At 53.3% G+C, this 12,875-nt stretch overlaps 1 protein-coding gene across 1 annotated transcript in view; it reads left to right on the forward strand.

Moving 5' to 3' along the window:
* Window positions 1-12,875, forward strand: part of LOC144724619 (dynein axonemal heavy chain 11-like) — a 97,575-nt gene that overhangs the window by 77,605 nt on the left and 7,095 nt on the right. The window contains exons 57-62 of the mRNA XM_078603896.1: window positions 45-236; window positions 587-706; window positions 1,534-1,776; window positions 2,423-2,605; window positions 2,873-2,988; window positions 3,273-3,385. Coding sequence (XP_078460022.1) covers window positions 45-236; window positions 587-706; window positions 1,534-1,776; window positions 2,423-2,605; window positions 2,873-2,988; window positions 3,273-3,385 — 967 coding nt within the window. The remainder of the gene's footprint in view (window positions 1-44; window positions 237-586; window positions 707-1,533; window positions 1,777-2,422; window positions 2,606-2,872; window positions 2,989-3,272; window positions 3,386-12,875) is intronic.

Genomic DNA, 12,875 nt, shown 5'->3' on the forward strand with positions numbered 1-12,875 from the left:
CGGAGTGTAACGCTGCGGCCCCCCCGGGTCTCTCCGCCACGCAGGACACGCTGGAGACGTGCACGCGCGAGCACGAGTTCAAGAGCCTCCTCTTCTCGCTCTGCTACTTCCACGCATGCGTCGCCGAGCGCCGCAAATTCGGGCCCCAGGGCTGGAACCGCAGCTACCCGTTCAACACGGGCGACCTCACCATCTCGTGCAACGTGCTCTACAACTACCTGGAGGCCAACGCCAAGGCACCGGCACCACACCGCATCACACGGACCACGGCCACCGCACGCACCCACCGCGAGCACGATGCATGTCGACCGGCGCCGCGCCAATCCCGTGCGGGCCCGGCACGCGGAAGTCGGGTGCCTCCTACTCACGGCGTCCCGTTCGTCACCCATATTTCTTTATCTTTTTTTGCAACAGCTACGGCCCAATGAGCTACGTTGCTCCTTTTCAGAAGCGCCTTTGCCACAAATGATAGCCCAACGAAGTGGCTTGTCATCGCGTGGACATGTACAGCAGCAGCACAATGCTCAGCGGGGTGGGGGTTCAGGGAGACTGTCGTCAACGTGCCGCTCCTGCTGCGCGCGCGCAGGTGCCGTGGGAGGACCTGCGCTACCTCTTCGGCGAGATCATGTACGGGGGCCACATCACGGACGACTGGGACCGGCGCCTCTGCCGTGCCTACCTGCAGGAGCTGGTGCACCCCGAACAGGTGTGTACATGTGTGTACGTGTGTGTGTGCGTGTGTGTGTATAGTGGGGAGCGGTGGTGTAGCGGTTAGTGCGCTGCGCTACGACCCTGGTGAACCAGGTTCGATTTCCACTCACGGTCAATACCAGTGATAATTATCTGAACCGGTTGTGGGCCTCTCCTAGGTCGACTCAGCCTCAAATTAGTACCTGGTGCGCTGTGTATAAACATCGTCACTAGGGGTACAAAGGCGGCCGGGCGTGGTGCTGGCCATCCACCACCTCGTGTGGCATTCTGGCCTTCATAGGTGCTCACTAACAGCACTTGCCCCTATAGTCTGTTAAGGCTATACGGGGGATCTTTGTCTTTTGTCTTTGTGTGTGTGTGTGTACGCCTGTTGAGCTTCTTTTGCGCCGTACATCGCCAACCGCGGTAATCGGTGGTGCGCCCACCGCCGACGGCCACCGTCGCCAGGACTTTGACGGGGCCGGCGGGCGAGCATCCCGCGCTCATTCACGCACACTGTGAATCATTATTCCAACTTGGAGCGGGGCGCCACCACGCAGTGGTCTCGGGGAGCGGGCCAATGCTAGAGAGAGAGAGAGAGGACGACTCGGAGGCGCCATGAGGAGGAACCGATGGGACACGCTTCGTGTTGACATTTTGAGCTGAAAATTTGGCGCAACCCCAATGTTATCCTCACGAATCCAGGGTCCTCTCGATCTGCTTGGGGTCCCTGAGCTTCTGCTCGGTTCTTGGCTCGCTTGCGCCGAACGCTGATTCGGCCGCCTGCCCCCCCCTCCCCCGCTCCCCTCCCCCCGCCCCCCACTCCGTCATCTCCTCCGCAAGCTGGATGGCGAGTTTTCCCTGGCGCCCGGCTTCCTGGCGCCGCCGAACCTGGACTACCCGGGCTACCACCGCTACGTGGACGAGTGCCTGCCCCCCGAGAGCCCCGCGCTCTATGGGCTGCACCCCAACGCCGAGATCGAGTTCCTCACCCTCACCTCCTCGGCACTCTTCCGCACGCTGCTCGAGCTGCAGCCGCGCGACAACGCCGGCGGGGAGGGGGCGGCCGGCACGGCCGAGGAGAAGGTCAGGCCCGGGGGTCGTGAGGGGTTGTGTGTGTGTGGGGGTCGTGGGCGGTTGTGTGTGGGGGTCGTGGGGTTATGAGGGTCACGTGGTCATTGGAGTCGTGGGTGTATTGTGGGTCGTGGTGATTGTGGGGTCGTGGGTGTCGTGGGGTCATGTTGCGGAGGAGGAGGAACCCACCAACGACCCTATAGCGCTTTAAATGAGCGAGAGCAGCTGGGTTTATTTCATCTCCCAGCTGAATAAAGGACAAGAACGAGTAAACAAAGGAGACGGAATAGGAGAGAACACGGCACGGCTGATCTTTAATTTTAATTGCGCTGGAAACGTCGCGCAGTTACGGGAAGAGGTGTCGTCCAGACTGACCTGGGTGAGTGAGTGAGTGAGTGGGTGAATGCGTGGGCGCGTGACTGAATGGGCGGTCGAGTGAGTGCATGAGTGAGTGAGTGAGCGACTGATGTGAGTGAGTGAGTGGGTGAATGCGTGAGCGCATGACTGAATGGGTGGGCGAGTGAGTGCATGAGTGAGTGAGTGAAGGACTGATGTGAGTGAGTGAGTGCGAGTGAGCCAGTGTGTCAGCGAGCGCGTGGGCGAGCGAGTTTGTCCCTTCCTCTCGCTGGACCACCGGGAGCTTCTCCGCGCCTCGCAGGTGAAGGGCGTCCTCGACGACATTGTGGAGAGGCTGCCCGAGGAGTTCCACATGGCGGAGGTGATGGGCAAGACGGCGGAGCGCTCGCCCTTCGTGCTCGTCTGCTTCCAGGAGTGCGAGCGCATGAACCTGCTCCTCGGGGAGGTGCGCCGCTCGCTGCACGAGCTCGACCTGGGTCTCAAGGTGACAACGGGCGACGCGGGACCGTTCCTCTTCTGCTTCTTCTTCAGCTTCTTCATATTCTTCTTCATATTCTTCTGGTTCCCAACAATAGCTCGAGGCAGCGACGGACAATCAACAAAAATGAGGGGAAGAGGGAGGGAAAGTTGGGCTCGTCCGTTCGAATTCTTATTCTAAGGCATCTTGGAGAGGTTCTCTGATGAAAGTGCACAAATGTAAATATAATTGTGTGTGTGTATATATTTTTGGGGTATTTTTTCTTTGCGTCAGGGTGAGCTGACCATTTCGGCCGAGATGGAGAGGCTGCAGAACGCTCTGTTTTACGACCTGGTTCCCGACTCGTGGACCAAGCTGGCCTACCCGTCAACCTACGGCCTGGCACGGTGGTACGCAGCCTCCTGCAGCAAACAAAAAAATCAACAACAAACATCAACAACAACAAACATAAACAACATCAACAACGAACATAAACAACATCAACAACGAACATAAAAAAAAACATAAACAACAAACATCAACAACATCAACAACAACCATCAACAACAAACATAAACAACAACAGCCGCCATTCGCCACCGAGCGGCGGTGACATCACCACACGGCGCTCGTGTGTATGTGTGTGTATGTGTGTGTATGTGTGTGTGTGTGCGCGGTGGGAATGCGCTTCCAGGTTCACGGATCTGCTGCTGCGATGCCGGGAGCTGGACACGTGGACGCACGACCTGGCGCTACCGGCCGTGGTGTGGCTCTCCGGCTTCTTCAACCCGCAGTCCTTCCTGACGGGTAGGGGACGCTCCTCCTCGCGGCGCGGCCCCAACACAAACACAGACCGTAAACCAAGCCCACGATCGACCTCCCGTAAACCAAACCCACGATCGACCGCCCGTAAACCAAACTCACGATCGACCTCCCATAAACCAAACCCACGATCGACCGCCCGTAAACCAAACTCACGATCGACCTCCCATAAACCAAACTCACGATCGACCGCCCATAAACCAAACCCACGATCGACCTCCCTTAAACCAAACCCACGATCGACCGCCCATAAACCAAACCCACGATCGACCGCCCATAAACCAAACCCACGATCGACCTCCCTTAAACCAAACCCACGATCGACCTCCCATAAACCAAACCCACGATCGACCTCCCTTAAACCAAACCCACGATCGACCGCCCATAAACCAAACCCACGATCGACCGCCCATAAACCAAACCCACGATCGACCTCCCTTAAACCAAACCCACGATCGACCTCCCATAAACCAAACCCACGATCGACCTCCCTTAAACCAAACCCACGATCGACCGCCCATAAACCAAACCCACGATCGACCTCCCATAAACCAAACTCACGATCGACCTCCCATAAACCAAACCCACGATCGACCGCCCATAAACCAAACCCACGATCGACCGCCCTTAAACCAAACTCACGATCGACCGCCCATAAACCAAACCCACGATCGACCGCCCATAAACCAAACCCACGATCGACCGCCCATAAACCAAACCCACGATCGACCTCCCATAAACCAAACCCACGATCGACCTCCCATAAACCAAACCCACGATCGACCTCCCATAAACCAAACCCACGATCGACCTCCCATAAACCAAACCCACGATCGACCTCCCTTAAACCAAACCCACGATCGACCTCCCATAAACCAAACCCACGATCGACCTCCCATAAACTAAACTCACGATCGACCTCCCATAAACCAAACCCACGATCGACCTCCCATAAACCAAACCCACGATCGACCTCCCATAAACCAAACCCACGATCGACCTCCCATAAACCAAACCCACGATCGACCTCCCTTAAACCAAACCCACGATCGACCTCCCATAAACCAAACCCACGATCGACCTCCCATAAACCAAACCCACGATCGACCTCCCATAAACCAAACCCACGATCGACCACCCATAAACCAAACCCACGATCGACCTCCCTTAAACCAAACCCACGATCGACCTCCCATAAACCAAACCCACGATCGACCTCCCATAAACCAAACCCACGATCGACCTCCCATAAACCAAACCCACGATTGACCTCCCATAAACCAAACCCACGATCGACCTCCCATAAACTAAACTCACGATCGACCTCCCATAAGCCAAACCCACGATCGACCTCCCATAAACCAAACCCACGATCGACCTCCCATAAACCAAACCCACGATCGACCTCCCATAAACCAAACCCACGATCGACCTCCCTTAAACCAAACCCACGATCGACCTCCCATAAACCAAACCCACGATCGACCTCCCATAAACCAAACCCACGATCGACCTCCCATAAACCAAACCCACGATCGACCTCCCTTAAACCAAACCCACGATCGACCTCCCATAAACCAAACCCACGATCGACCGCCCATAAACCAAACCCACGATCGACCTCCCATAAACCAAACTCACAATCGACCTCCCATAAACCAAATCCACGATCGACCTCCCATAAACCAAACCCACGATCGACCTCCCATAAACCAAACTCACGATCGACCTCCCATAAACCAAACCCACGATCGACCTCCCATAAACCAAACCCACGATCGACCTCCCATAAACCAAACCCACGATCGACCTCCCATAAACCAAACTCACGATCGACCTCCCATAAACCAAACCCACGATCGACCTCCCATAAACCAAACCCACGATCGACCTCCCATAAACCAAACCCACGATCGACCTCCCTTAAACCAAACCCACGATCGACCTCCCATAAACCAAACCCACGATCGACCTCCCATAAACCAAACCCACGATCGACCTCCCATAAACCAAACCCACGATCGACCTCCCATAAACCAAACTCACGATCGACCTCCCATAAACCAAACCCACGATCGACCTCCCATAAACCAAACCCACGATCGACCTCCCATAAACCAAACCCACGATCGACCTCCCATAAACCAAACTCACGATCGACCTCCCATAAACCAAACCCACGATCGACCTCCCATAAACCAAACCCACGATCGACCTCCCATAAACCAAACTCACGATCGACCTCCCATAAACCAAACCCACGATCGACCTCCCATAAACCAAACCCACGATCGACCTCCCATAAACCAAACTCACGATCGACCTCCCATAAACCAAACCCACGATCGACCTCCCATAAACCAAACCCACGATCGACCTCCCATAAACCAAACCCACGATCGACCTCCCATAAACCAAACTCACGATCGACCTCCCATAAACCAAACCCACGATCGACCTCCCTTAAACCAAACCCACGATCGACCTCCCATAAACCAAACCCACGATCGACCTCCCTTAAACCAAACCCACGATCGACCTCCCTTAAACCAAACCCACGATCGACCGCCCATAAACCAAACTCACGATCGACCTCCCATAAACCAAACTCACGATCGACCTCCCATAAACCAAACTCACGATCGACCGCCCATAAACCAAACTCACGATCGACCGCCCATAAACCAAACCCACGATCGACCTCCCATAAACCAAACTCACGATCGACCTCCCATAAACCAAACCCACGATCGACCTCCCATAAACCAAACTCACGATCGACCGCCCATAAACCAAACCCACGATCGACCTCCCTTAAACCAAACTCACGATCGACCGCCCATAAACCAAACTCACGATCGATTGCCCATAAACCAAACCCACGATCGACCGCCCATAAACCAAACCCACGATCGACCGCCCTTAAACCAAACTCACGATCGACCGCCCATAAACCAAACCCACGATCGACCGCCCATAAACCAAACCCACGATCGACCGCCCTTAAACCAAACTCACGATCGACCGCCCATAAACCAAACTCACGATCGACCGCCCATAAACCAAACCCACGATCGACCGCCCTTAAACCAAACTCACGATCGACCGCCCATAAACCAAACCCACGATCGACCGCCCTTAAACCAAACTCACGATCGACCGCCCATAAACCAAACCCACGATCGACCGCCCTTAAACCAAACTCACGATCGACCGCCCATAAACCAAACCCACGATCGACCTCCCATAAACCAAACTCACGATCGACCGCCCATAAACCAAACCCACGATCGACCTCCCTTAAACCAAACTCACGATCGACCTCCCTTAAACCAAACCCACGATCGACCTCCCATAAACCAAACCCACGATCGACCTCCCTTAAACCAAACTCACGATCGACCTCCCATAAACCAAACCCACGATCGACCTCCCATAAACCAAACCCACGATCGACCTCCCTTAAACCAAACCCACGATCGACCTCCCATAAACCAAACCCACGATCGACCTCCCTTAAACCAAACTCACGATCGACCTCCCTTAAACCAAACCCACGATCGACCTCCCATAAACCAAACCCACGATCGACCTCCCTTAAACCAAACCCACGATCGACCTCCCATAAACCAAACCCACGATCGACCTCCCATAAACCAAACCCACGATCGACCTCCCATAAACCAAACCCATGATCGACCTCCCATAAACCAAACCCACGATCGACCTCCCATAAACCAAACCCACGATCGACCACCCATAAACTAAACCCACGATCGACCTCCCATAAACTAAACTCACGATCGACCTCCCATAAACCAAACCCACGATCGACCTCCCATAAACCAAACCCACGATCGACCTCCCATAAACCAAACCCACGATCGACCTCCCTTAAACCAAACCCACGATCGACCTCCCATAAACCAAACCCACGATCGACCTCCCATAAACCAAACCCACGATCGACCTCCCATAAACCAAACCCACGATCGACCTCCCATAAACCAAACCCACGATCGACCTCCCTTAAACCAAACCCACGATCGACCTCCCATAAACCAAACCCACGATCGACCTCCCATAAACTAAACTCACGATCGACCTCCCATAAACCAAACCCACGATCGACCTCCCATAAACCAAACCCACGATCGACCTCCCATAAACCAAACCCACGATCGACCTCCCTTAAACCAAACCCACGATCGACCTCCCATAAACCAAACCCACGATCGACCTCCCATAAACTAAACTCACGATCGACCTCCCATAAACCAAACCCACGATCGACCTCCCATAAACCAAACCCACGATCGACCTCCCATAAACCAAACCCACGATGGACCTCCCATAAACCAAACCCACGATCGACCTCCCATAAACTAAACTCACGATCGACCTCCCATAAACCAAAACCACGATCGACCTCCCATAAACCAAATCCACGATCGACCTCCCATAAACCAAACCCACGATCGACCTCCCATAAACCAAACCCACGATCGACCTCCCTTAAACCAAACCCACGATCGACCTCCCATAAACCAAACCCACGATCGACCTCCCATAAACCAAACCCACGATCGACCTCCCATAAACCAAACCCACGATCGACCACCCATAAACCAAACCCACGATCGACCTCCCTTAAACCAAACCCACGATCGACCTCCCATAAACCAAACCCACGATCGACCTCCCATAAACCAAACCCACGATCGACCTCCCATAAACCAAACCCACGATCGACCTCCCATAAACCAAACCCACGATCGACCTCCCATAAACTAAACTCACGATCGACCTCCCATAAACCAAACCCACGATCGACCTCCCATAAACCAAACCCACGATCGACCTCCCATAAACCAAACCCACGATCGACCACCCATAAACTAAACTCACTATCGACCTCCCATAAACCAAACCCACGATCGACCTCCCATAAACCAAACTCACGATCGACCTCCCATAAACCAAACCCACGATCGACCTCCCATAAACCAAACCCACGATCGACCTCCCATAAACCAAACCCACGATCGACCTCCCATAAACCAAACTCACGATCGACCTCCCATAAACCAAACCCACGATCGACCTCCCATAAACCAAACCCACGATCGACCTCCCTTAAACCAAACCCACGATCGACCTCCCATAAACCAAACCCACGATCGACCTCCCTTAAACCAAACTCACGATCGACCTCCCTTAAACCAAACCCACGATCGACCTCCCATAAACCAAACCCACGATCGACCTCCCTTAAACCAAACCCACGATCGACCTCCCATAAACCAAACCCACGATCGACCTCCCATAAACCAAACCCACGATCGACCTCCCATAAACCAAACCCACGATCGACCTCCCATAAACCAAACCCATGATCGACCTCCCATAAACCAAACCCACGATCGACCACCCATAAACTAAACCCACGATCGACCTCCCATAAACTAAACTCACAATCGACCTCCCATAAACCAAACCCACGATCGACCTCCCATAAACCAAACCCACGATCGACCTCCCATAAACCAAACCCACGATCGACCTCCCTTAAACCAAACCCACGATCGACCTCCCATAAACCAAACCCACGATCGACCTCCCATAAACTAAACTCACGATCGACCTCCCATAAACCAAACCCACGATCGACCTCCCATAAACCAAACCCACGATCGACCTCCCATAAACCAAACCCACGATCGACCTCCCATAAACCAAACCCACGATCGACCTCCCTTAAACCAAACCCACGATCGACCTCCCATAAACCAAACCCACGATCGACCTCCCATAAACCAAACCCACGATCGACCTCCCATAAACCAAACCCACGATCGACCACCCATAAACCAAACCCACGATCGACCTCCCTTAAACCAAACCCACGATCGACCTCCCATAAACCAAACCCACGATCAACCTCCCATAAACCAAACCCACGATCGACCTCCCATAAAACAAACCCACGATCGACCTCCCATAAACCAAACCCACGATCGACCTCCCATAAACTAAACTCACGATCGACCTCCCATAAACCAAACCCACGATCGACCTCCCATAAACCAAACCCACGATCGACCTCCCATAAACCAAACCCACGATCGACCACCCATAAACTAAACTCACGATCGACCTCCCATAAACCAAACCCACGATCGACCTCCCATAAACCAAACTCACGATCGACCTCCCATAAACCAAACCCACGATCGACCTCCCATAAACCAAACCCACGATCGACCTCCCATAAACCAAACCCACGATCGACCTCCCATAAACCAAACTCACGATCGACCTCCCATAAACCAAACCCACGATCGACCTCCCATAAACCAAACCCACGATCGACCTCCCATAAACCAAACTCACGATCGACCTCCCATAAACCAAACCCACGATCGACCTCCCATAAACCAAACCCACGATCGACCTCCCATAAACCAAACTCACGATCGACCTCCCATAAACCAAACCCACGATCGACCTCCCATAAACCAAACCCACGATCGACCGCCCATAAACCAAACCCACGATCGACCGCCCTTAAACCAAACTCACGATCGACCGCCCATAAACCAAACTCACGATCGACCGCCCATAAACCAAACCCACGATCGACCGCCCTTAAACCAAACTCACGATCGACCGCCCATAAACCAAACCCACGATCGACCGCCCTTAAACCAAACTCACGATCGACCGCCCATAAACCAAACCCACGATCGACCGCCCTTAAACCAAACTCACGATCGACCGCCCATAAACCAAACCCACGATCGACCTCCCATAAACCAAACTCACGATCGACCGCCCATAAACCAAACCCACGATCGACCTCCCTTAAACCAAACTCACGATCGACCTCCCTTAAACCAAACCCACGAACGACCTCCCATAAACCAAACCCACGATCGACCTCCCTTAAACCAAACTCACGATCGACCTCCCATAAACCAAACCCACGATCGACCTCCCATAAACCAAACCCACGATCGACCTCCCATAAACCAAACCCACGATCGACATCCCTTAAACCAAACTCACGATCGACCTCCCTTAAACCAAACCCACGATCGACCTCCCATAAACCAAACCCACGATCGACCTCCCTTAAACCAAACCCACGATCGACCTCCCATAAACCAAACCCACGATCGACCTCCCATAAACCAAACCCACGATCGACCTCCCATAAACCAAACCCACGATCGACCTCCCATAAACCAAACCCACGATCGACCTCCCATAAACCAAACCCACGATCGACCACCCATAAACTAAACCCACGATCGACCTCCCATAAACTAAACTCACGATCGACCTCCCATAAACCAAACCCACGATCGACCTCCCATAAACCAAACCCACGATCGACCTCCCATAAACCAAACCCACGATCGACCTCCCTTAAACCAAACCCACGATCGACCTCCCATAAACCAAACCCACGATCGACCTCCCATAAACTAAACTCACGATCGACCTCCCATAAACCAAACCCACGATCGACCTCCCATAAACCAAACCCACGATCGACCTCCCATAAACCAAACCCACGATCGACCTCCCATAAACCAAACCCACGATCGACCTCCCTTAAACCAAACCCACGATCGACCTCCCATAAACCAAACCCACGATCGACCTCCCATAAACCAAACCCACGATCGACCTCCCATAAACCAAACCCACGATCGACCACCCATAAACCAAACCCACGATCGACCTCCCTTAAACCAAACCCACGATCGACCTCCCATAAACCAAACCCACGATCGACCTCCCATAAACCAAACCCACGATCGACCTCCCATAAACCAAACCCACGATCGACCTCCCATAAACCAAACCCACGATCGACCTCCCATAAACTAAACTCACGATCGACCTCCCATAAACCAAACCCACGATCGACCTCCCATAAACCAAACCCACGATCGACCTCCCATAAACCAAACCCACGATCGACCTCCCATAAACCAAACCCACGATCGACCTCCCTTAAACCAAACCCACGATCGACCTCCCATAAACCAAACCCACGATCGACCTCCCATAAACCAAACCCACGATCGACCTCCCATAAACCAAACCCACGATCGACCTCCCTTAAACCAAACCCACGATCGACCTCCCATAAACCAAACCCACGATCGACCGCCCATAAACCAAACCCACGATCGACCTCCCATAAACCAAACTCACGATCGACCTCCCATAAACCAAACCCACGATCGACCTCCCATAAACCAAACCCACGATCGACCTCCCATAAACCAAACTCACGATCGACCTCCCATAAACCAAACCCACGATCGACCTCCCATAAACCAAACCCACGATCGACCTCCCATAAACCAAACCCACGATCGACCTCCCATAAACCAAACTCACGATCGACTTCCCATAAACCAAACCCACGATCGACCTCCCATAAACCAAACCCACGATCGACCTCCCATAAACCAAACTCACTATCGACCTCCCATAAACCAAACCCACGATCGACCTCCCATAAACCAAACCCACGATCGACCTCCCATAAACCAAACTCACGATCGACCTCCCATAAACCAAACCCACGATCGACCTCCCATAAACCAAACCCACGATCGACCTCCCATAAACCAAACCCACGATCGACCTCCCATAAACCAAACTCACGATCGACCTCCCATAAACCAAACCCACGATCGACCTCCCTTAAACCAAACCCACGATCGACCTCCCATAAACCAAACCCACGATCGACCTCCCTTAAACCAAACCCACGATCGACCTCCCTTAAACCAAACCCACGATCGACCGCCCCATAAACCAAACCCACGATCGACCTCCCATAAACCAAACCCACGATCGACCTCCCATAAACCAAACCCACGATCGACCTCCCATAAACCAAACCCACGATCGACCTCCCATAAACCAAACCCACGATCGACCTCCCATAAACCAAACCCACGATCGACCACCCATAAACTAAACCCACGATCGACCTCCCATAAACTAAACTCACGATCGACCTCCCATAAACCAAACCCACGATCGACCTCCCATAAACCAAACCCACGATCGACCTCCCATAAACCAAACCCACGATCGACCTCCCTTAAACCAAACCCACGATCGACCTCCCATAAACCAAACCCACGATCGACCTCCCATAAACTAAACCCACGATCGACCTCCCATAAACCAAACCCACGATCGACCTCCCATAAACCAAACCCACGATCGACCTCCCATAAACCAAACCCACGATCGACCTCCCATAAACCAAACCCACGATCGACCTCCCTTAAACCAAACCCACGATCGACCTCCCATAAACCAAACCCACGATCGACCTCCCATAAACCAAACCCACGATCGACCTCCCATAAACCAAACCCACGATCGACCACCCATAAACCAAACCCACGATCGACCTCCCTTAAACCAAACCCACGAT

The sequence above is a fragment of the Lampetra planeri genome, chromosome 21, assembly GCF_965212315.1.
Source record: "Lampetra planeri chromosome 21, kcLamPlan1.2.h2, whole genome shotgun sequence".
Classification (NCBI taxonomy): Eukaryota; Metazoa; Chordata; class Hyperoartia; order Petromyzontiformes; family Petromyzontidae; genus Lampetra; species Lampetra planeri.